The 26,775-nt window shown below is 40.2% G+C and overlaps 1 protein-coding gene across 1 annotated transcript in view; it reads left to right on the top strand.

Moving 5' to 3' along the window:
- CSMD1 (CUB and Sushi multiple domains 1) overlaps positions 1-26,775 on the top strand; it is a 2,626,220-nt gene that overhangs the window by 850,277 nt on the left and 1,749,168 nt on the right. Inside the window, exon 15 of the mRNA XM_085610820.1 lies at positions 12,729-12,917. Coding sequence (XP_085466946.1) covers positions 12,729-12,917 — 189 coding nt within the window. The remainder of the gene's footprint in view (positions 1-12,728; positions 12,918-26,775) is intronic.

The following is a 26,775-nucleotide window of genomic DNA, read 5'->3' as shown; positions in this document are numbered from 1 at the left end:
TGGGAGTGGATATTTGCTGGGGTTTACCAGTAAATGACAGGTATTCCTTAAAGGAAACGGGAGATAAATAAGATTGCTCAAGTGATACCCAGAGAGGTGGAGCTCATGTGGAATCTAATATCCAACTGGAGGTTTGGCGCAATAAGAATGCCTTATGGTATTTGGAAAAATCAGGAAAGTAGCACCTCCCTTCAAAAAGACATGCAAGCTTTCTTATTACAGAGAAAAGAAGAACGTATAGAATTAATTTCTTGAAGGACTTTGAGGATATAGCAAGTGGAATATTAGAAATAGTATGAAGAATAATAGGAGAAAGCATCATTTTGATAGTATCTAAGCGACCCCACCATGACAAATAAAGTGGATGCCATCTGCTTGTCAAGTCAACCAACCTTGACAAACATTTCTCTACATTCGTGGCAATGGAAGTTTTAATTTATGGAGCGAAATAAATGCCTAAATATTTTATATGTTTGGGGTTGCAAGTAAAATTACTACTCATAAAGACTTCCTTGAAGGTAAATTTGGTCAGGGGTAGAATCTCACATTTATCATTGTTTAGTTTATAACCAGATATGAAAGAGTATGAATTCACCTCTTGTAAAAAGGAGGGAAGGGAAGATTGAGGATTTGAGATAAATAATGCAATATCATCAGCATATGCTGCCAACTTCACTTGTAATGTATTAGATTTGAAACCATGTATTTCCTTGTTTTGGAATATTTTAGATAGGAAGGACTCGGAGGCTAAATTGAAAAGAAAAGGAGACAAGGGGCAGCCTTGTCTTATCCCTCTGCCTAAGGTAAAGTAAGGGGAATAAGTGTTAATAACATAAACTGCTGCTTTAGGATTTGAATAAAGGAGAGAAATCAGAGAGGAAATGTTTGGGTCAAATCCAAACCATTTGAGAGATTGAAACAAAAAAGGCCAATGGACTCTGTCAAAGTCTTACTCAGCGTCCAATGCAATTGCCGCTATAGACTCGGAAAAGTGGGAAGATTTAGAAAGAATATCAAAGAATAATTGAGTGTTATCCGTAATGTAGCATCCTCTAACAAAACCTAATTCTCAAAGCCAGGACTTTGGAGAAGATTTTATAGTCAATGTTCACTAAAGAAATTGGTCTGAAATTCCTACAGTAGCGCAAATCTTTACCCTCTTTGGGAATGAGGCACATCAAGGCTTTACTGACATATGAGTGTAAGTAAAGCTTTATGTAATTTGTCTTGTGAGATTTTCAACTCTAATGGGTCAAGATCTAATTGTGTATTAAAGGGTTTTGTTATGGAAGAAAGATATTCTGTATTTTGAAAATCTGAGGGAGAGGTATCTGGTGTATATAAATATTTATAGAAGGGATTAAATTCCTCTAGAAACTCGGAGTCCTTATATTTAAGAGTTTGTTGGGAATCTAGAATTGATGAAATGTTTAGTCTATTATGATTAATTTTAGTGTAATTTGCCAGGAGTTTGCCTGACTTGTTCTTTTCCCCGTAGAATTTTGCACTGGATTTTAGAAGATATAATGAAGCATTATCTGTAGATTCTTTATTGAATTTAAGTTTGGTATAAAAAAGTTCATTTAAACAGTCTTTTGACCTAGACGTAAAGTAGGAGTGTTTCAGTTTCTTTATTTTTGAGAAGAGATCAGTGGATTTTTTCCGAGCGATGAGTCTCTTTTTGGAAACGTAGTTAATAATAAAGTCGCTTGCTGTTGCTTTAAAGGTGTCCCAAATGATGTAGAGACGTGTCATCTGAATTATTGATGTTAAATTATTCATGCACAAAGGAGGTAAAAGAGGAGGTCAAATGAGGATCGAAGTAAGGAATTATTAAAGTGCCAACGATTGGATAAATTAGGTTTGTTGAGAACATCTAAGGATAGAAACTGGGGCATGATCTGAGATTAAAATAGAGCCAATACCAGCAAAAAATAATCAATACATGACTGAGTTTGGTGTACCGGTGAAAAATAGGAATACTCACTTGTGGTAGGATTGCAAAGTCTCCAGGAATCCAACAACTTCCGTTGCTTAATGATTTGTAGAAAAAGTTTATGAGCTTTGTTCTGTGTGAAGGGAGCTAGGGAACTACGGTTAATAAAGGGATCTAAGATTTGGTTGCAGTCACCCACCAAGATGAAATTGTCGTGAGAGTATTGCGAAAGATTTTTTGTAAGATTTGTCCAAAATAAAGAATCTCCTGTGGTAGGAGCGTAAATGTTAAAGAGAGAAAGTGGGTTGTTTCAATCATCAACTCAATGAGAATCCAACGACCAACATCTTCAGAATCCTGGGTAAGTAATTTGACTTTTAAAGACTTACAGCTTAGTGTGGCAACTCCATTCCTTTTGCTATCACCTTGGGAGAAGAAAATCTGACCCACCCAATCCCTTTTTAATTTCGAAGATTGTTTCTCGGCGAGGTGGGTTCCTGTAATAAAGCAATGTCTGCACCAAGCTTTGATAAGTGTGTTAGTACATGTTGTCTTTTGATGGGGGAATTTAAGCCTCGTACATTCCATGAAACGATTTTCAATGACATGAGAGCTTCAATGTAAGAATTAAATAAACCACAATATGTACATGAAGGAGATAGCACAGTTCAAACCTTATAATTCCAAATGTGAAGATAAGCATCATTCCGAACAAGAAGATAACTATAACAGAAATTGCTTGAACATTAGTATTTACATAATAAAGAAGGTTAGAGGACCAAAGAAAATATTGACGAAGAATATAAAGAGGGGACAGAAAGAAAAGAGCTAGAGGGAAGAAGGAAAAAAAGACATGGATAAATACAAAAATCTGAATAAAAATAGACACAAAATTCCAAAAGAAGGTGGTGGGAGCCACATGGACGGACGGCACATCCGGACTCCGTAGAGGGGTCAAACGAACCACCGTAATCAACGAGATATAGAACATTGACAGGCACAAATGCCGGGTGATCTACAGAGGAAAAACAACAAAAACATATCAACTTTAACTATCAACAAAAGTAACAAGACAGAGTGTCAGAAGAATATAAAAAAAACAGTACTAAATATTCTATGGCATTTGAAAAACAAAACAATTCTGATAATCAGCAAAATCCTGAAATATTAATTTGAATAGGAAGACGAAGGTCTTGAAGTATCCATGGTCTCTGTCTTGCAAGAGTTTATAAAGCTTCTCAGTTTACTGGGGTCTTCGTAGACAGTTGTGTTGTTTCTGTATGTAACTTTAAAAAGGCATGGGTGGAAAAAGCCATAACAGGCTCCCAATAAACGAAGCTCCGGTCTCATGCTGAGGAGTTCCTTACATCTGTCAGCCATGTTCTTAGTGTAATCCTGGGAAAAGTATAAAGCGGGACCAGGCCAAGAAATGCGGTTGAGTGATTTTGCCTCTGATAGGACTTTGAGGAGATCTGTGTTTTCCTACAAATACAAGATAACGCCTCATGGGCATCTTGGAGTAGAAAGCACAGCAGGCACGCATCCCAGTCGATGAGCACATTGTATGTTTAAAGAAGTGTTTTCAGGAAGTTTTCATAGTTTTGGGAGAAAAGTCTTGAAAAAAGTGAGAGGATCCGAACCCTCCACATTTTCAGGCAGTCCAAAAATGACTCGATTATTTCTTCTGTTTCGATTTTGCGAAAATGTTTTTGTAAAAATGAAACCTGCGTCTAGAGAGAATTGACTTTATCAGTTTTGCAGTTTGCCACCAAGCGTTCGTCCATGTGAAACCATCTTTCGGTGAGGTACTGCAATTTATCATTTGTTTCTTCCATAAAAGGACGCAGGGCTCGAATTTCATCTAGCAAAAGGTCTAATGAAGGTGGGGGGGGGGGATTTTGTAGGAGAAGATGGGTCTTACTTGCAACGTTTTGTTGAGGTTTTCCCCAAGACTGTCGAGCCAGAGCTTGTATCAGACTTAGCATCATTTTGAGGAGAAGAGGCTGCTAATGAGGCTTCAATAGCTGCAAATTTTGAGAAAATCTTAGAATTTTTGATACATTTCTTTTGCGCCACAGACTCAATGCAAGAATCAGCATTCTTCAATCTCCCCATAAGGCGGCAGTGTATCAAGTAAATAAGAGTCTACAAAGCCGTTAAAGTGCTGCAGTAAATATGGTGCTGTTCTAGGAGAGAAGCTAAGCGACTTCAAAGACCAAAAAGATCATAGCCACATTTCACATACTCTATATAGGGTCAGCAATCCTCAAATTCCTCATGCAATGGCCATTTAATAAGTTGAGAAGGTTCCACAGAGTCTCAAGGATAAAATAGTAAGTATGCTGATATTATAAGGAAAGTGTCACTCAGCTTTGTTAGGGACCCAAAGAGACCAAAAACAAGTCAGCTGGTTCAGAAGATAAATGTAGCCAAAAATGCTGAGGGGAGCATACCTTGAAATCCTTGGTATGCAATTTCTAGAAGGGATTTCCCTCAGTGAGGCTTCTCCGGCATAGATGAACTGGAAGGAAATGGCTGCAATTTGAAATGGCGGCAGCTTCTGAGGCGAGAAGAGCACACCACCTAAATGCCTATAAATCACCATTTCAGCAGTGTAGGTTCACGTTTAAGGCAGTGCACAGCCTCCCATGCCTTCCGTTCATCAGGAGAGGCGAACACAAGGTAGAAAGTCGGTAGTTCGCATTGACTCGGAGAGATTCACGGACGCGCTGCCATCTTCTCGGGCCAAGCCACGCTCCCCAAATGTTTGTTCTATTAGAGATGCACGGCATCTCCTTCACAATACAACCCTCAAGTTAAAATCTTCCAATAAAAAAATTATGATACAACGCAACTTACAAAACCTCATGTTGCCATTGCTGTGCCAGTGCCAATGAACAGCCATTTGAAATATATGTTAGAGGGCATATAAAATAAAAGTTATATTATGCCAGAGTACTAAATTAATGTGTTAGCCAGTCCAGTTTTCACATTGCCTTGTTTTGTACACATAGCAGCCAAAATAGTTTTCACATTGATTCAGTATAGAAGTGATTAGAGCCAAGCCCTTTTTTCACAATTCTCCGTAACACTCTGGGGCAGATCTACAAGTAAGTGCCAAAGCGTGCCACCGCAAGCTCTTTGGCTGTGCCACGCTGCGGCACTTCCGAAGCACAGGGATGCGACATATTTACAAGAATATGTCGAATCTCTGTGCTTCCACCTGCGCTGGTGCACAAACTACAGCCATGCGCTGGCACAGGCACCCTTGCACCATGGTGCAAGGATGCCTGCGTCGTGGGGAGATTGTTTTTGTGCAAGAAGGGGCAACTTCCTGCACAAAAACAATCACATCAGGCATTTTCCTCTATCAATGTGTGCTGCAAAATGGTGGCATAGCATTCAGACGCATCTCCAGATTTACGATTTCTCGTAAATCTGGAGATGTGTCTTGTTCCATGGGTGTTGCGTGGGAACACCCACAGCAACACCCATGGAACGCCCCTTCAATGCAAAGTGCTGCGTGTGAAGGGGTCATATTTACAAGGAGAGGAAAAGCCACACATGGTGGCTTTCCTGTTCTTGTAAATATGGAGGAGCCCCCTGCACCACCAGTACGTCACAAAAAGTGATGCACTGGTGGCGCAGGGGACTTGTAAATCTGCCCCTCAGTATGCTCGCATACTATTTTCTATATTAACTTGATACCAAAAGAACACAGTGTCAATACAGTGTTGGTCATGCTTCCACATTAAAATGTATATCGCGATATGCTGATTACCACACTGTCCAGAGCCACAAAGACACGCACATACACACACAATTACTTACACATACACAAATACAGAGGAATATAAAACAAACTATGAACACCTTCCCACAATAGCATGCAAACATTCAGGTGCACATGTACTGATCTGCTGCATTGTGACAACTGTTGGTTGAGATTAGTAGTGTAGGACTGGGGTCTATGTATTCAGTTTGTGTTAGTAGTGCTGGTGCAACTTACTTGTCGTCCAGATTCAGCCATGTTCTGGCAGGGTTAATTCAGTCCTGATCATTGTATTTGGTGGCTTATAACACATGGTGTGTGCCAAATAGTTATCTGCACACTGCCTCTGCACTGTACTTAGCTTGATTAGGTACTTTTATCAGTCTGCATGCACATAGAAGACATTACTGTCAGTCAGAATAACTGGGTGCATAATATCTGAGAAGAGAATGGCACATGCCTGAGTGTGTTTGCTATAAAAGTGTATTGTTTCAGAGAGAGAGCATATCATTGGTGGGTCGGAAATGTGAGTGTGCTGCAAATCTTTTATATAAACAGAGCAGAATGCCTTAACTTCCAGATGTGTAACTTCTCTGATCGTATTCTTTATGGTGATGGCAGTGGATAGGTATCTGGGCAGGATGGTGTTGGAGGTGTTCTCGATGGGAAGCCTAAACATCCCTTGGGTAATAGCTGCCTGGGTTTAAGCTGTATTCCCTCTACTCTCACATTGCACAATGCCGAGTAAGTGCTCACTTCTGACACTAGTGTGACCTGCATTTATTGAGTTTAAAACCAGGCATAGCTAACTCAGCCTTTCAACAGTCTAAGGTCAGTAATTTGAGTACCATTAGATAAGGTAGTAGTCACAGCACAAAGTTGTAGTAAACCTAAACACATATGCAAAATGAAACACACTGTTAACTTTCATCAGAGCTTAATTTACTACTGTTTGAAATCTATTTCCATGCAGCATCACTTAAACATACCCGCAAAGACATAGCCAATTTACAGACCACCACATGAAGACAAACACCACATGCATAGTCACGGGTAAGTTCCACCCTTTGATGTCACATCCTCATACATTTTTCTTTCCCCTCTCTCAGCACTTACTGAAGCACATGGAGATTTGAGCAACATGCTGGGTTTGGAACAATCTAGACCGGTATTTAGAAAAGACAGATGTAACATGGACCAAGCCTCATCTAGACATTGGCTATGCTGCTACAGATGTGACTGGCATTTTCTTCATATTTCTGCCTTCCAGTCCATGCTGGCCTTTTAGAGCAGGGTGGTTGGCTAGCTTAGAGCAAACCAATCAAAATACTGTTCTCTAGGGAGTTGTATTTTTAATGTTCAGCATTTAACCAATAGAAAATGGCTTAATGGCTTGCTCCTGAGACCAGTGATGGGTCAATCTTTCGACTTCACACAGTCTCCTGTGCAAATTTTCCCTGCACAAAAGGCTGCTGAGATGATTCCATTGTTTTCCTGTGAAATTCAGTCTAAGGGTATGCCTTCAGAACTGCATGTCCTGCAACCATGAAATGGACCCCTTCTAGGCATGGCTTCCCACCGTGATGGACTAGTCTGAGTATCTCTTCTTTACCAACCTTGATTTTGATCTCTAGACTGACCCTGAGTGCACATGCATAGATTGAGCAGCCAACTAGGCCAATGTGGTTTACACGGCCTGCAGAGAACAGAGGAAGCCCCAATGCATCATGGCAGATTTTAGGAATGGAAAATATACACTGAGCTCTAAAAGTATATCATGAGTTTGCACCTCGCTGTGTAAACTCCCTTTGCATCTGTGGGCTAGCCTAGCACTCTGAAACACAGACTATATCTATAAGGTAATGTTACCTAATATAAACTTATTATAACATTCTAAAGTAATATTGCTTTTCTGTAGGCCGAATAAATTATTACAGTAATCGAACATGGCCATATATTGATTATGGCTGGCTAGATGGTAAGTGATATGCCTGTCTTGGTTTTGTACTAATATTTTTTTGTTATTGATTAAATAGGCTTTTTGTACACCATGCAAGTCAGGGCGATTTGTTATAGGAATTAATTAATCATATTAATAGAATTAATCATTTGGCTTGTAAAGTAACCATTTGAACGTTGTAAGCAAATATTTAGACATTGTCCATTTAAATAGGATTAAATATTGGTTGGAATCATTTAGTTTGAACCAGGTTTTGTTTTGTTTTTCCAAAAAGTGAAAAGCCCCACGTAGCCTTTCTTCCATAGCAACATCCTTCGACCTTTCTAATCATTTGCAGTTTTTTCCTGGGTTGTTTATTTTCTCCTTGGTATCGTTTTTCATGCTCAACCTATGCCTTGTTTTAGTTGCTTTCTACTTGATTTTAATACACACACACTTTGTTTTCAATTGTTCAGAATGATCAACATAATACAGTTCGAACTTATTATGGAGTGTCAAAACGAAGACCAAAAAGAAGTAAACCTTGTTCAAGACAACTCTCATGCAAACTTGTCCATGTATTCTCGACTCTGAGCGCACAATATTTGCTCTAGAGCAAGGAAACCACTTCTCAGAAATCTTCATTAAAACCCTTTCAGAATTTCCTCCCGACATTACCCTCAAGCATCATTTTCTGAAAGCTCATACTCCATGTGCAGTTGCTATTATTATTTATTCTCGATTAAATAGTCTTTATCATGGTGTTGCTGCCCCTGCATAAAGTCCCTTGGTAATCTGTGGAAATGAGTCAGAGGAATCTGTCTTTAAGAAAAGAAAAGCAATTCCCAAAGTTTGTAAAATTGCTACTCTAAACTATATCACATACTCAGTTATGCAGATGCTTCACAATCGTTTCCAGAGCGTGCAATAGTCTCCAAAATGTCTCATTCAGTTTTACCTTCCTTATCTTAAATTAATATAAATACATCATTTTGACTTGAGTGCCTTCACATCATCGCTATTAGCCAATCTTTTGTAAAGGGTACCGTGAAATCCCCTAAACAAATGACCATCTCTTTTATCATAAATCCTTTAATCCATTCTTCCAGTAATAAAGGCATGGTAAATCACTTTGGCGTTATTAAATCTGTGCCACAGGTGTCTCTGGAGAAGCCCATTTTATACCTTTTCTAAGATTTTAAACGTTTCTGTGTGGTCTACATATTTAACGTGATGATTGTAGTTATAACATTATATATTTACTGTGTTATTTTCTCATTCTGTATTAGATTTGGATTTTGAATAACATGACTGGTCTTCCTTAATGGTGTAAAGCCATTTATGCATCCAAAATACATTTGTTTGCAACAAAACTCCTTAATCTTCAATTTACAATGACTGAAATATCCAACTTATTGGCTCAATTTCATCATTTTAAAAAGAGGTGTTAGACCAGTCTTGCTCAGAGTGGTCTTTACCCCAACGTTTTGCCTTTTGCCTCCCATTGTTGCTGATTGTTTCTGTTCACCTTAGGACTGGAAGCACTTTATCACTGCCAACCAAGTACATGTGCTTCTCCCCTAAACATGATGACATTTGTGTATACCTAATTGGCATATTGGTGCCGGGTTTAGGATCTTTCTTACCAGTCTCAGGGCTTTGGGACAGTTCCGGGCTTCGGTTCTAGTAAATCCTGGTTTGGCTGAGATAGGGGCGACCCCTTCTGGTAGCCACGGTGCTGCTGACAATAAAAGCCTAAGCAGCTAGTGCCCTCCAGAATAAGTCCAGAGAGGAAAACCCCAGAGGGTAAAAACCTCTGATGTTAATGATGAGACTCCAGGAGTAAAGGAGAAGACAAGGAGCCAAAACATACTGGAAGACCAGGAGCCCAAAAAGGAACCAGGAGGAGACTGGAAGACAAGCTGGAGCAGAAGGTGCAAGGAGAATATAAGCGCCAACGGAAGGAAGGAATCACCAAAAGAGGAGCCACAGAACCAACAGGAGTGAGAACACACCAGCAGGAACCAACAGGAGCGAAAACACACCAGCAGGAACAAGGAGTGCTGCAACACAAGGAAGGAAAGGTTCTGATCTCTTAAATACAAAAAAACAGGAAGTGACATACAGGAACAGGAAGTGACATACAGAAACAGAAAGTGACAAAACAGGAAGGAGCGGTGTCGCCATCTTGGATAGGGAAAAGAGTGAAGTGCATTATAGAAAGATTGCCATGTTAGGAAGTTAAGTAACCCTCCCCTATTGCCTTCTGGGAGCAAGTTGAAGAGAAGAGCAACAATATGGTCCCCAAGGAAGGGGAATCAAAAGACGCCCACACCAGGTGAGTGTAATGTCCCAAGGTGCCTCGGGAAGCAGATGGACCACCGTGCAAGTATGTGGCATGCACAAAAACCAACAGGTGTCGTGGGTCTCCTCCGTAACGCCATTGAAATGGCCACAGTGGCACACAATGCTGTAACGCAGCGCCCCCGAAGAGGAGAGAGGGGCACCATGGGCTGCACCACAGCCGGCAAAGAGAAAACAGGTAGCGCCGCAGGTCGCAAATCAGCTTGCGGCGTAACAATTGGTTGTACTGGTAAGTCCCTTGTAAAGTGGTATACCATATAATCAGGGCCTGTACTTTAAATGCTATTAGCGGGCTGCAGGACTGATTGTGCCACCCACATAAGTAGCCTTTCAAACTTGTCTCAGTCCTGCCACTGCAGCACCTGCAGTTTACTGCCACTTCTACTTGACATTTAAAACTACTTGCCAATCCTTAAACACTCTTTTTATTACATAAAATACACCCCCCCCCCCCACAGTAGGCCCTATGTAACCCTAAGGGCAGGGTGCTGTGTAAATAAAAGCTAGGACATGTACTTTTATGTTTTGAATGCCCTAGTAGTGACAAACAGTATATTTTGTTTTTCACTAGTGATTTTTCATGGTTGGTATGTTTGAAATGGTAATCATAAATCTTCCTTACTGGTGAAACTGGATATTTTAGAAATGACACTTTTAGAAATTGGACATTTCTCTGTACTTACTGTTCTTTGTGCCTTGCAACCTGTCTCCAATACATATCTAGGCTGGGTGACAGCTACACTTTGTGCATTCCCTCTAGACAGCCACAAACACAGGAAGGGCAGGGTGTGACAGGAGACTCATCTGCATTTTGATAGCCTTCCTGGACAGGAAGGAGGGGAGGTGGCTCCTATTTACATCTGAATAGGCTGTGTCCTGTTATCACACAACACACTGAGTTATCCACCAGGGTTAGCCTGACAGGACTGGGTTGGGTTGGGAAGGATCCTTGAGTAATTCAGAGAGTTCCTTTGTAGTCATCCCTTACATCAAAGGCACTTTTGGGTATAAGTACTGGGTCTCCAACCCCCTAAAATCAGACACTTCTGGATCTTGAACTGAACCTCTGTCAGAAAGACTGCTGAACTGCTTAAAGGACTCAACTGAACTGCTTTTCTGGAAGGACTGCTTTTTTGCTTGTTGTTGTCTGCTGCTCCCTGACTCTACTGGAAGAAAAGTTGAACTCTACCTTCCATACAATTGATCTCCAAGGGCTTGCTAACTTGCCTCTTGTATTCTGAAGTCTCAGGGACACAAAAGACTTCCTACAATTCTGCTGGTGCTGCTGGACTCCACATTCTGTAAGGCCTATCCTTGTCTGAGGTGCCGTCTCCAAACTCTGGGCTCCAGAAGTGGGCACTGCAGCTGTCTTCATCACCTACAACTCCTGGGCCCCTAAAACTAAGCTTATGTGCTCTTTGTGACCACAAACAGGCCCATTTGTACTGGGACTGGGCCACTGGCTTGCCCGATCAGTGCAAGCCACTGCCACATTGTCTTCCAGCTCAGTAAGTTTCACCATCCATGACAGTGAGGCCCTGTCTGCCATCCATGATGCCCAGCCACCTCCTCAGGCCCGCAGGATGATTGCCAGCAATTCTGTTGCTCCCTGGCTAACATCTACCCCACGAACGGGGCTCTTGGCTCAGCTTGATTCGGTAAAACTTCAGTGGGACCTGTTTTCAACTGTATCCGACACACGCTCCATCACGATCGAACTGAACTCTGGATTTATCTCGCTCTAGCATGACATAAAGAAACCTTTTAGCGCTATTGACTTCGAAGCACTGTTTTTGGTTTATTCTTTACAAATTCATAACTCCGGTACTACCCATTGGATGTTTGTTGTTTTGTTTTTGTTTTAGATAATACAACTATCATCTATATCTCTAAACATGTGTAGGGTCTTTTTGTGGCATATTCCTTGTATTAGTGTGTGTGTGTGTAAGTGTGTTCTACAAATACTGTACACATTGCCTTCGTAGATAAGCTTGACTGCTCAGTGCTAAGCTACCAGTGGGTGAGTACAGGTTATCTTATGGTGTATCTAATTTACCCTGACTAGAGTGGTGGTTTCTGCCTGGCCTGGGTGCATGCCTTATCCAACCGAGAATTCCATTTCTAACAAAAGGTAAACTCTGAAAAAGCATATTTCTGTTTGGAAAAGGGGCACTTAGAAAGAGTCCTATTCTTGTTCTCTATTCGCCTTCCCTTATATTGATATCAGGATTGATTAAATTTTTAATGCAATAATAATATTCCGCTGGAAGTTGTGATTTTTATAAGTTAACAACTATAATAAAATAAACGGGTTAGCAATTACGGTTGATAAATATTACCCCTTGCATAATGCATTTTTGCAAAACGGTTTTTGTCACTTTGTGAGCTGAGAGATAGTCTTTTACACAATTACCACAATATATCGAATTGTCTTTTTTTATCTGTAAATTATCTAAAGACAAGTCATCACACCAACTACAATATACATAGAATTATACTTCGATATGCTTAAGCTAATTTAAGGTTGAGGGATTCAGTTGTTCCAAGACAAAAACACAATGCATTGATTGTTTTGTGAACATCTTAGGAATCCATTTCACAACGTGCATAGAGATGGTTAGACTAACAATTTCATGTCGTTTTCTGTATTTCTAAATGTTTGAGTAAACTAGTATTAACCTGTATTTTCGTTTCATTTTGTCATATTTTACATGCAGAATACGATTTGGAACCTTGTGACGATCCAGGAGTGCCTGCTTACAGTAGAAGAATTGGCTTTCACTTTGGAGTGGGTGACTCCTTAACTTTCTCCTGTTTTCCTGGATATCGCTTGGAAGGTGCAAACAGGCTTACATGCTTGGGAGGTGGTCGTCGTGTGTGGAGTGCACCTCTTCCAAGGTGTGTGGGTAGGTGGTCACATACTTTCATTTCATTCATCAAAATGTTAAGGATGCAGCACATACATCAATAAAGGTGTATATGCGATTGTGTCAGCAAAGAAATGAACAACTATTTTAAATGTTCAACAAGAACGTCCTTTCAGTTGTTTGGTTTACATTTATTACGTATATTCCAATGACAACGAGCAAGAGCTTATAACCTACCTCCTTGGATATTTTGCAGTAAGGTAACATTTTGCCTTTTCTTCAGAATAATTCACTTTTCAATTCTTTGTAATGTATGTATGCAGATGCTTTAGATCTTTGGACAGCCCTATTCAAATCAACGTAGTACCACCTGCATTGCTATTCGACTGGAGCTTGCATCTCCCCACCCCTTGTTCGAAAAACCCTGGAAATTGGTTTAAGCACATAGGAATCTGTGCTAATCAGCTACAGTTTTTTGGGGGAAACAATGTTGCTCATTTAATGGCGATTTTTTTGATTGCCACATAAAAACTTGTGATATCTGATTAAACAGAAAGAACTGAATGCCTTTAAGATTAATCCTAAAGGGTCCACTGTGACTGGCAGCAAATGGTGAGAATAATATAAGTGGACAGATTTGTGTGGAACCATATCTTCAGGGATGACTACAGAAAAGTAACCTTATCCTAGCAAGATCCATCATGCAGCCACCGCATATCTGAACAGCTAACTGGTATTAGAATATCTTAAATGCTGAGGCAGGTCCATGAATGAGTCATATGCCATGTGCCATATGCAAGAATGGATTGGTCCAAACTGAGGGGGTATGTTTTGATTAATAACAATGTATTGGTATGCGCCCACAAGTGATTGTCAGTGGCTGAGATAATTTTAAGCATTCCATCCACCACTTTTTTTTGTATACATCAGTGATATGCAAGAACGGAGTCAGACATAACCATATGTGCATCTGAAATTTGAACATTTCAGGTTCTCTGTAAGAAGCTGCACCCACTCAACCTGTGCATCTTTCTATCGCTCCCATTTTTGCATTGTCCCTGAAAAGCCTCATGGTATTTAGATTTTTTGTCAATATGTTTTTGAGCTCCTGATCCTGAACAGGAGACCACAAACTGTAGATTAGCGCCACTAGTGTACACTCATTTGAAATACCTTGAGCAGTGAGACACTAATTTCATCACCATAGCGTGCGTTACATGCTGGTCTTCAGTACTACAATAAATTGTGTGGTTTGGTGCAGTTAAGGGCCCCTTAGGGTTTAGAAATGTTTTATTAAATGATCAGTAGCTACCTAGCCATCCACTGAACAGCACTGCGTAACCTTCCCTGATGTAAAAATATTTTAATGGGTTGCCTGTTTTACACCGCTTAATCTAAACTTTCTCTCATTTCTCAACCCTAAAATCAATAACAATGTCTCCACTATATGTGTCCCTATCTACAATTTTCAATTTGCACTCTCTATCTAGCTTCTAAGATTTCATCTCATACCCAATATTCAAAATGTGGCAAAGTGCCGAGTTACTAGCAATAGCATATTTGATGCAGCTACCATACCATATCCAAGAGCATCTCATTTGCCTTCTCATCTCAGAGTACAGTTAAAGATGGCCAAAGGTTTCTATGAAAAAGATAGTCTTCACTGTCCATTAAGCCAAACACACCTAAATAGTAGATTTGAAAAAAATGCATTTTAGCATATACGCTTCAAATCAGCACCTGCTTTCCTTTGCTGGAATCAGGTATCTACTTCTGCTAAAGAGAATCTTTACCATATTAAATAAAACAAATTGGAAAGCTTTCAATTTCATTCTAGGGTCTGTTTATTTATTTTAAGTTTTAATAAAGGTATTTTTTTTAAACTATGGCTGTATTCTCTATACTTGCATGAACTAACTTAACATACGCCTATATACAGCATTAATGCCATAAATACAGGAAAAAGCCAATTAATACAAATGTCAGTATTTGCTAAATACCATTGGGTAATTATAACAGTGTGGTGTGAATAGAGTTGCGTTTAATACTGTTTGATAAATATGAAATAGATTTCATTCTAATTTTAAATACTAAACTGCCTATTCATAAAATGCTTTTTGTAGTACGTAAAGTAGTTCTACAGTAGTATTAATTATGTACTACAACATGCAACTCACACAGCAAAGTGTGGATACTGCCGCCTCTCCTATTCTTTTGCGCAGCTCTCTTCCAATTTGGTGTTGATTCCTGCACACATAGCTATATGTTTCAGTGGTAAATATTGGGGAAACAGCAGGGAGTGTCTGGAAAAATGGGCAATACTTACCACTGATTGATATGGCTTTTTGTAAACATTTAAGGGTGGGTGTAGGGAAGGATATGCTAATGAAAACCCACACACAACACAAGTAGAACCATTGCTATTCACAAACCATGCTTCTTTAGTTACTACAGCCCTGAAGGTATCAAAACAAGTGTAAATGTACTCCAGTCAAGCCTTGTGGAAAGTGAAGCACCAAGTTCAAGATTTTATTTCATGATTTCGAACTCCGAAGAGGACCGCATAAAATAAGATCATACAAAAAGATAACACAAAATATATATACCATAAAAAATATTTAATCTACTCCCCCCATTGATATGTTCAGATTCAAGAATCAGAAAAACAAGCGTCATGTTAAAATTTTCAATACAAGTTTAAAAAAACATTTAAAAAAGTAAAATATTTGGATGTAAAACATTTCATTTGGTGGGCAAAACAGTGTTCTGATGGAAAACTTCACGAAGAGGGATCTCAATAACTTATGACGACTTAACAACAAGGTGGGCAAACAAATAAAACATGCTGGACTCTATTTTGACAAAGATGACATATATTTGATTACCCATACCATTTAAATGTTAATACATTTAACAGAAGAATATTTAATCTCATTAGAATTCAAATGCATCTAAGCCCATGGAGCATATTCCATGGATAATACAGTTGTGATCTTTTCTCAGTGATAGAGTTCATCATTACTTCATACATCCTATTTTACTACAGGCGCTGGTGTTCAGACGAAGACTTAGATTGAGCAAAGGTTGTTTAAAACAGGCCTTTAATTGAGTTGTGGATAAAAAAGATACCAAGCTATTGTCCAACTCAAGTTGATCTAGTGCATATTTGAGGTTTCTAAAAAGCATAGCGTTTTCTTTTTTCGATTAGAAAATCTCCTTACATATAAAATGCGTTATAGAGTTATCATCACTTCTCAACATGCGAAAAGCCCACCACACCACTCCCATCAAGTCTTTTGCAAATAAACTTTTAAATCCCAAATTCCAATCTTAAGGCTCTGGTAGCAGTTAATGTATTACATGAAGATAATCTCCTTAATATTTGCCCTTCAGTCTTACCTAAAAAAAAACATCTTGCCACATACATTAGCTCCATCCTGTTTAAGGTGGATAGGATTTTAATCTGGTACATAGATAATAGATGGGAAAAGTGTCTCCTATCCACATAATAGTAAATTGTGCTCAACCCCTTGTCCTGCGATTGCCTTTTACTAACACTATTTGAGAAGTGATCTGAAAGATTTAAAGTGCTGCACATAATTTTCCTTTAGAAAATATAATTTCTAACCCTTTCAAATTTTTGGGAAACTAAGTACCACGATGAGTGTGTTTACATGCTTTCTTTCCCTAAAAACTTTTTGAGGAGTTTGTTTTCAGATAATTCCAACGCTTGTATTTAACCTTTAGGGGTTAAATCAAGAATTACAATATTATATGAAGATAATAGGCAAGATAGTGATGGGGCCTCAATACTTGGAAGAAAGCCCAATCTTTTCTAAAGTAAACTGGGCAAATCGAATATATACAGGGAAAGTAACAATGCTGCAAGTAAACACCCCTGCTTCAGACCATTTTTTGTTGGAAAGCCCACAGATAGTCCCCGATCTCTGCCTAACAAGACTTGACATCAGGTTGACGAGTGCAGGGCATTAAATAACTGTATAAAGGTTCCAGGCATTCTGAGATTAAATAACTTTTTCCACAGGGTTGGACGATCAACTTCATCAAAGGCTGTGGAAAAATCAATTAACGTGTCATAAACAGTAATACAAGTCAAGCCTACGAGTATTTTCAGAGGACAATGGTGTGCATCCCGCTACTCATGTCTGCAATAAACAGAGAAACCCCAGATAGTTACGTATTTTTCTTTAATGAGCTGAAATATTATCTAAGGTTCCATGTTTTTTCCTAAAGCCTTTTTTTTTATTCTAATGGAATGCTCATATTATTCTGAACCAAGGTATTAAGCTGGTCCAATAAACATCTAGTGAAGACCTTGCCTACCGCATCTAGGAAGGCAATTTGATGGCGAATTACTGTCACCCATTTTATATAATGGGACAATGACACTTCCAGTCCATGAAGAAGGCACTGTAGAATTCATGAAACAATATTTGGAGACCGCAAATAGTAATGTTGCCGAAACTTCAACTGCTTTTTTATAATCAAGATTGCACTTCCTCCGGGCCCACTGTACAAGAAGACCGCATTGCGTGGAATGAAGTCTTGATCTCACCCATAGTAGGAGGGCCACAGCTAGCTGTTACCAACTAAGGGTCAACAGGATATCTTCAGTTTGAAATGTAACTTATACATTCACTGCATATAGTACTGAAATAAAACTGACCCATACATCCTCACAGATGGGGTAAGGGTAGGACATCACTTTAGCATCTTTCCTATGCCCAGCTTCTCTTAAGTCAATCTACCTACAAACTGAGTTCTGCTTTTTTATACCAGTCTTTAAATGACTTCTGTTCCTCTTTTGTAGAGATATAAGTCTATCTCTTTCCCTTGAAAATGAAAAAAACTACATTTTAATCAACTTGTTTATTTCCTTGTTCAAGGAGAGGAGTGGCAGACATAGTGAATTATAACAAGACTTGGCATACATCTGACAATGATTATTTGAGATCTACTTCATGAATTGGCAAATGAAGCTAAAAATATCAGCCTTTCGGAGGCCTAAGTCAGATACTGCCTACTATAATAGTCCTATTAAATCTTAATGACGGACCATTGTGTTCTACCAGAAATCTTATTGAACTTCGAATTGGGTCCATCAATTTTCCATGACATTACTGGGGACATACTGATCTCTAGGGAAAAGACGAGGAGTCTGTGATCGCTAGGTGGGTAATCTACAATCTTCAAATCAGATAAAAGCTGAAAAGTAGAATAAGAAACAATAAGATAATCAGAAATAGAATATCCCAGTGAAGATGTATGTGTATATTGAGCCAGCTAGAAGTAATTGTCCTCTCTCATCTGTTCTCAGTGTTGATGGGAAAAGTAATGGGGAAATGTGCAATGCTTCTTGTTTTTCAACATCCAAAAATAAGCTAATAGAGGGGTTGGAGACTTTACAATTTAAGTATCCAACTAAAATAACCTTCCCGTTCACCTTCCTTATCCATAGCCTTACTTATGAAGGCAAAACTATCACAAAACAGTTTATTACACAGTGAGTCTGGAGGAATATAAGCTTTCACCAATAAAAATTTGGTCCGTCAAACTCAAGACAAGAGAAATGTCACTATTTTAAATCATCGTCAAATTCTCAATATCTTCAAAACAAATCAAGAAGAATGAATTGTTGAAATTAAGTCATAATCAAATAAAGCTACAAAATCCAGTGTAAAGGTATCTACAGGGAGAGAGGAGGAGGAGGAGGGGTCATTTCTGCCACTCCATATGAAGTCTATATTGTCTTTTGGCGCAACACAAAAGGATTCAGTTGCTAGATTAAGATTAGTTAGCAAAGGGTTAATGGACAGTGGAGCTGTTACAACTGCATTAACCTCTAATAGCCAGAGGGTTAAAAACAGAAGGCTGATCTTTCTTTGCATAATGACCCACATTATCCCTTAAAACCTTAATGTTCGGATTAATAGGTTTGTTTACCGCAACCTTCAAAGCAGAACCACCAATATCTTGAAAGTAGAGTTTTTTCTGCATCGTTTAAAAAAATTCTCTGTTTGTTCTTTTTTGCAGGCTTCATTTTCCTACTTTAGCTTTCCTCTAAACTGAGTAAGCACCAAGTTTTTATCAAGCTTGCTTTGCCCCACTGTTCATGCCTAAAAATAGGAAAAGCCTCTGACTCAAAACAGGAGGGCTTCACTGGGAAACAGCCTTCTGCTGGATTCAAGGAGAATAAATCAAAAAGGTTTTTTACCGAGTAGATAGGACTTTCCAAATTCTGTTGCTTCTTGATGGAATCATACATCCTCATAATTTGGGATTTACCTGTTAGTGACTGCTTGTCTTTTGTTTGCAGAGGTTGAATAGAGCCATGTGCCCCCAGGCATTTGGGTGTACCAGCTTGTAATCCACAGTCGATAAGACCCAACTTTACACATGACTCATTTATTGCCAACCACAAGGACTGATTCAGGAGTACCCCCTCACACTTTGGGCCCATAAGCACTTTCAAGATCATAAACAGTATGTCTTGGATATGATCCACATTACTTACAGTTTTTTCTAGAATGGCTAAGATGGAAGATCAAATTCTCTCCGGACACTAAAAGGGTTCAGAGACTTGCACGTTTTGACCCAGGAGATTACAAGACAGATTCCCAAGCAACTCCAGATCAGGAGTGGCAGAAATCTGCAGGGCTGCTGATGATTGCTCAGTCGTTGTACTACTAAATAACTTTTAGTCCAGTTACCTGTGACAAACCAGGTGGAGTCCTAGGGAAGCCTATCTCCTTTGGTGAGCGAGTTCTCAAATTAACATGCCCATCCGAGAATATAAAATCCTCACTAGGATATTTGGAGTCCTCCCCAGCACTAAGGGCCATATTTATGACCTGATTTCCATTACTCTTGCACCATGCAGTGCAAGAGTCCCAAGATAGCTGGCAACAGATTCTGGTTGAAGTGTTGGCAACCAATCAGATTTTCTCATGAGATCTGTGCGGAGGCTCAGTCCAAATATCTATATTTATTTTTTCTTTAGTAACTCCAAAACCATTGAATGGATTTACACCAAATAACAAAAAGAGCTCTTTCTGGAGAAAGAGCTAGCTTTGTGCCAAAGTGTAATTCCGTTCAGCCGCTCGGGCTGTAGTTGTGTATAAAATCCATATGGGAAATTTTAGAAGGAAAATACAATTTGACCCCCCTCTTTTTTCGGCCACACCCACAAACTTTCCAGAGAACAGCTGAATTGATTGACATACTATTATTGAATATTTTCTGAAAATTCATTGAACATCGCCAAAGTTATTAGCAAAACAAAAAACTCATGTCCATGGAAACTAGGTCCTAACTATAACCACCTACTGGCGACCTTCACTGAAAAAAAAGTAACGTTATAGTAAATAATCAGTTATAGTTATCTCAAGTAGCTATTCATCATGCCTAAGGGTAACTATAACTCGTGCCCCACACTATGGACAGTTTTTCCCATCAACAATTTCACTACAAATGTTGTTGAGTGATATTATCAGTGATGTCATAGAACATGCCATGAGAGATGTAATATGTAGGGTAATTAGCAGTGCATGATGAGGGTGTGAGTTATAGTTACCTTAGGGCACAAGTTGTAGCTACTTGAGATAACTGTAACTATAACTGGTGAATATCAATGTTTTTTTTATTTAGAGTTTATGTTGTTACTAAACATTGCACCTAGCTATAACAGTACTTTAACCTTTGATCTTTTCACTGAATTTTGAGAGGTTTTTTCAACGAAAAGTAATATTTGATTACCATACATAACTCAAAACCCTTGTGGCCAACCTGCGCTTGCAGCCAACTGCATGCTGCACTCGGCCTTCAGGCATGTGCAGTGGAGGGTTGATCACAAGGCTGGCCTTCAGCCAGGCCATGCACCCAACCACAGCATGCAGCCAAACCCACTCTGCCTTTAGCCGTGTACAATAGGGGTTGAGCACAGGGCCGGCCTGCAACCAGGCCTTTTGGCAAACCCCCCGAAAGGCAGCCAACCCTACGCTGCACACGGCATTTGGCCGGGCGCAGTGAGAGGTTGACCATAGGGCCCGGACCCAAGAACCCCGTCCTCCAGGAGTTTTTTGGCCCCCTCCTGAGCCTCATTGGGCCCTGGTGCCCCAAGCCCCAGGGCGCTATATACTCACGACCCTAGAGTGCAAATTTTCTCATCAATAGTTTCACGGCAAATGTTGCAGTGATATTATCAGTGATGTCATAGAAGATGTCATGAGAGATGTTTAATGTGGGGTAGTTAGAAGTGCATGGCGAGGACACAACTTATATTTACCTTAGGGCACGTGTTATCGTTACTTGCGATAACTGTAACTGGTGAATATTAGTGGTTTTTAGAGTTTATAAATTTACATTGTTACTGAAGCTTTCAACTAACCATAACAGTACTTTAAGCTTTGTTTTTTTCAGTAATTTACTAGGTTTTTTATACTAAAGTAATATTTAATGACCAGATGTTAATCCAACACTCCATCACACATGGACGAATGGGGTTGGCTGCAGGGCCTAGCCTGTACCAGGCCTGCGTCCAACACCCCTGTGTGCACAGTAGGGGGTTTGGCTGCAGCCAGGCCCTGTTGCCAACCCAACTAAAGGCATCCAACCCCACGCTGTGCAGGACCTTTCCTCATTCATGGTGGGGGGGGTTGGCCACAGGGCCTGGCTTCAACCCTCTGCATTCAGCCAACCTCACACTGCACATGGCCTTCGGTCATGCACGGTGGTGGGCTAGCAACAAGGCCTGGTCTGTGTCCAAGCCCTGTGAGCAAACCCCCAGAGATCACCATACGCGGGGCCTAAAGTCACTTGGAGAGGGGTGTCATGCAACCCCCTTACCTACAAATATAATTTGGACCCAGGGAATGGGGTCCCCGGGGAACAAAAGAGCTTGGAGAGGGTGGCTGCATGCCTCCTTCCCCCCAAAAAGTGCTTTGGGCCCTGGGTATTGGTCCATGGAGCCAAAAGCAGCGTGGGGAGGAGAGCCACATGCGCCTCCACCCCAAAGAAATTGAAAATCGACCTCTCCAGGGGCCTTGGCTCACCCTCGGAGGTTAAGAAAAGAAGCGCAGGAGACCGCACTTTTTTTTTAATTTAAATTTTGCAGCAGAATTGTGGTTCCTGTAATTTATTTAATTTATTACGCATTTTTTCGAGCTAATATGCTGTATCATTTAGGGGCATATTATCAAAGACGGCGTTAAAATTATCGCCGGTTTAGCGGCAGAAAACTGCCGCTAAAGCGGAGATAATGGGCTTGATAATATGCCCTGGAGAATTCCAATAGAAGCCCATGTTGACACCAGAAACATGGGCTTCTATTGGAATTCTCCAGGGCATATTATCAAGCCCATTATCGCCGCTTTTCTGCCGCTAAACCGGCGATAATTTTTAACCCGGTCCTTGATAATATGCCCCTTAGCTTTTTAATCCTAGTTTTAAATTAATTTACTTTCTTATTATACATCACAATACCCTTAATATTTTTTTTATAATGAAGTATAATTTCATATAGTTTTCTCTATTTTATCCCATCATTTCCACATTTGTGTGAAAATATTACTAGCAGTAAATTTACACTTGTAACTCTTGTAGGAGGAAGCTCCACCTCCAATGTGCAGGCATGAAGACAGACTGATCTGCACCTAGGGGAATTACATTGGGAAATGGTGAATGGAAAAGAATGTCATTTTACACCTAGGTGTAGAAGCAAATATACACATGAGCAAATGTACACGCATATATTTACCTTGATGAACAGGAGCCTAAATGTGTTTGCTGGTGAGATGTAATCGCACAGTCATTTCAAGATGAAAATCAATTTTTTTTGTCGATTTATTCTGAATGAATCAATTAATGCATTCATTTGCTATATAACTTTCAGTACAGAGTGCCTTTTTTCAAATACATGCTTGTGGTCAGTCATTTGGATTAAAGTTATTTCAATTTAAGTCCTCGTGTGAACTTTAAAATATTGCTTGCTTCAAGTTTCTTCTAATCCAGTTTATAGCTCAGTCTTTGTGCCGGGGTCCCTTCCCTGCTGACTTTTAAATCGCTAAGATTACTTTTGCAGTTTAACGTTTTCCATTTACTGTACCAAAGTTCTATTTTCCACCCTTTGATGTGTTACCCCTTGCTATTATGCCAGAGCAGAAAATGCTAGAAGAGATAAGAAAACATGTCCTAAATTGGTGACTTAGTAGCCCATCAGTGTGCCATGCACTTCAGGAGCAATTGTGTCCTTTCCATTTTGAAGTTTGATGGGCTGAACATGACGAAAACGGATTTCCATCTGCTTGCTGAGACATTACGTTCTGTGAATCATCTATACCATATCTGAGCTACTTGTATTCAAAATAGCTCAAAGTTTTAACATCGAACCTTGAACTATGTCAGGCAACTCGTTCTTGATATGGCCGGCTGAAAGTGTATTCTCTTTGTAAAATGAACAATTCTGTTTTTGGTTGATTTGTGCAATAGGTTTCAAATATGAATGGAAGTGAAATAATTAAATAGGCAACAATACCTATATGAGTTATTGAAGTCTAAAAGCAAAATGTTTGCATAGCAAGTTGGTTACTGTTAGACCTGGCACCTTGGCGTGGGTCTCTCTTCCATTTTTGCTGTTGCCTCATGTGTTTTTGCTGGTATTAGATGCTTAGGGCACAGTGCCACTGCTGTCCAGTGCCACAGTGCAAGTGCTCCCTATTGTAAATTGATGTATGAATTTGTGATTCCATGATTGGTTGGTTTGGTTTACCTGTCAGACCCTAGTACAGTGCACCAGGAGTGCCCAGGGCTTGTAAATCCAAATGCTGCTGGTGGGCCTGCAGCACTGGTTGTGCCACCCACAGATGCAGCCTGTAAAAGTGTGTCTAAGGTCTGCCATTGCAGAGCCTGCGTGCAGTCTGGTACTGTCATGCTGACTAGGCAAGTGCACCCACTTGCCAGTCCCTAAACCTTACCTTTTCTTCATATCAGACACCCCTATGGTAGGCCCAAGGGCAGGGTGCATTGTAAGAATAAGGTAGAACATGCCCAGGTGTGTGGCATGTTCTAATAGTGAATTACAGCCATTTGCGTTTTTCACTATTGCAAGGCTACCTGTTCTCAATAGGCCAGAATGGGCAGTTAGATTATTGCATTTTATAATCCTAACTGACTCAGGGAACATGGTAGAAATTCGAATTTAGTTTAGGGTGCGCTTTGGGCGGGACGGGGAATGTACAAAAAGTTTTAGAGTTAGGAGGGGTGTTAGTGCGTATTTATTATTTACATAAATAACCTTGAGACTACCCTTGTAGAGGAGTGCAGGGACTTACCATTAGTATTTAATCGTTCTATCCCCGCACTCCTCTACGCTGACGATGCTGTTCTTATGTCACGTACGCCACTTGGCCTCCAAAGGGTAGTTGCTTCTTTGAATAATTTTATGTCCAAACTTGGCCTTACTATTAATTGTTCAAAAACTTTTGTTATGAATTGTGGCACCGGTTTAAATAAAACATGTAATACTATTTATATTAATAACAAGGCCATAGAATGCACTAAAATATTTTCTTATCTAGGGTTTTTATTCGACCAAACAGGAAGTTGGACTAGTGCAGTCAAATCTAGAAGACTCCTGTTTAGTAAGTCATTGGCGGCATTGGAAAACTTTAATAGCAAGCTGGGAAAACGTCCTCCAAAGGAATTACTACATATATATAAGGCAAAATGCATTGCGATTGCCACTTATGGGGCAGGAATTTGGGGTTTCTCCAACGTTACTACATTGCAAACGACGGAAAATATGTTTCTTAAATTTCTTTTGTCTGTACCAGACAGTACGTCTAATTCTATTTGTCATGCCGAACTTGGCTTACCGCACTTGGAAGACACGATTAAGATCCAGCCTGTCCTCCTGTGGCATACAGTCTGGACCACAGATGAGTTGATTCTTAATCCCCACATACTGAAAGACGCCATGGGCCTTGACGGAGTAAAAAGTATAAGATGGCTAGAATTCGTGAAACTATTCTTAGGTCAGATAAGCTATCAGGAATACTATTATGATCCCTGCACTTTATGTAATGTGTCTAGAAAGGACTTAAAGTCCAGTTGCATGAAATTTTTAACTGAAAAGAGAATACGGAGTGAAATGGACAAAACAACAGTTCAATCCCACTATCTAACTCTGGCTTTTGAGCATATGCAGCCCTATATGTCAATGGTCAGTAGCGATTACGAAAGATTCTTGCCAACTAGATTTAGGTTAAACATCATAGTTAGGTCTCTAAGTTTTCCACAATTGAATGACTGGTCAAGAATATTATGTAAATGCCCGTGCGATGATCTCTCCGCACAATCCTCCTTACACATTCTATTTGTTTGTAAATTTTACCATAATCCTAGGAAAAGATGGATTGTACCAGTGCTTAAAAGATTAGGATTGAGACAATGTCGCCCTGCATTACTAGCACTACATTTCTTCGATAGTGAATATACAATTGCTGCTATTACTGTTTTCTTAAAAAATGTTTTTAAACTGCGGAAATCAATTGTGTTTTGATATAACTGTGTTATAAATCGTGTTATTTGTCTTTCCTTCTTTTTAAATTGTATAAACTATGATATGTACTTTTATGGTATGCTTATAAAGTATCTGAATAAAGTATTTTGATGATGAGAATTTAGTATGCCTGAACTCAGAATGATAAAATAAATTTTTTAGTGAAGTTGGTTTTAAAATTCTGTGTTTGAAAATACCACTTTTAGAAAGTAGGTATTTTCTTGTCTAAACCATTCAAACCTGCCTCTGCTAGGCTGTGTATTCCTTGTCTGGAGTTTGAGTGACAGGGCTGGGGAATTCCAGGAGACAGGGTGAGGTGGCCCAGTGGTGAATAGAGAGATCTACATCTAGATGGGAGGGAGGAGTTGCACCTGGGACCTGAATAGGGCTGTCCCTTCCCTCCACAATGCTGGCTCCACCTCCTGTGGTACGTCTGATGTCTGATGTCTCTGCCTTGCATTCTGAAAGGAAAGAAGGAGTCAGGTAAACAAAGTTATCCAGGACTGACCAGAACCGGTTTGAACAAGGCAAAGGCCCCTCTGCCCTCAGAGGACAAAGGATTTTGGGGTATAAGTATTGGGACCCTGATCCCAAGAATTTAGATCACTTTGGGAAAACACGAAGAAAACTCTGCTGAAGAGAGGAACCAAGAAGAAGCTGAGGAGAGACTATCCTGAAACTGGGGGATTGGCCTGCAGTGGTTGCCTTACTGCCAAAGGGAGGAAAAAGGAACTGTGTGTGTACTTTTGCTCAACTTGTGAAGGATCTCCAAGGGCTTGGAAAAGAGCTTGCCTCCTGCTGAAGTCTCAGGGACAACAGACTTCAACCACCAGCTACCCAGAGTTCTTTGGAAGTTGCCTGCTGCTGTTTTGGGGCCTTCTGAGGGACTGCGTGTCGCAAGGAGCTGGAAGCGCGACTCAAGAAGGAGATGCATGCCGCTGTCAGAGCTGTTGTCGTCGCATCGCGTAAAGGGGTGTCGCCGCTGCAGTTGTCGCATCGAGCAGAAGCATCTCGCATCTTCGAAGAAGTGTCTTGCAAGGAGGCCGAAGAAGCGTGTCGCCATCGTAGCCGACGCATTGCACCGCATCAAGAGAAGAGTCTTGCATCGAGGAAGAAGCGTGTCGCCGTCGCAGCCGCTGCCGTTGCATGTTGGATGACGCCGCTGTAGCTGTCGCATTGCACCGCATCAAGTAAAGCGCCTCACATCCACGGAGAAGCGTGCCACCGTCGGAGCTGTTGTTATCGCATTGCGTAAAGGGTGTCGCCGCTGCAGTTGTGGCATCGAGCGGAAGCGTCTCGCAACGTCAGAGAAGAGTGTCG

The sequence above is a fragment of the Triturus cristatus genome, chromosome 6 (assembly GCF_964204655.1).
Source record: "Triturus cristatus chromosome 6, aTriCri1.1, whole genome shotgun sequence".
NCBI classification, from domain to species: Eukaryota; Metazoa; Chordata; class Amphibia; order Caudata; family Salamandridae; genus Triturus; species Triturus cristatus.
Note: the sequence above shows the minus strand (reverse complement) of the source record. Positions and strands in the feature narration are given on the sequence as shown.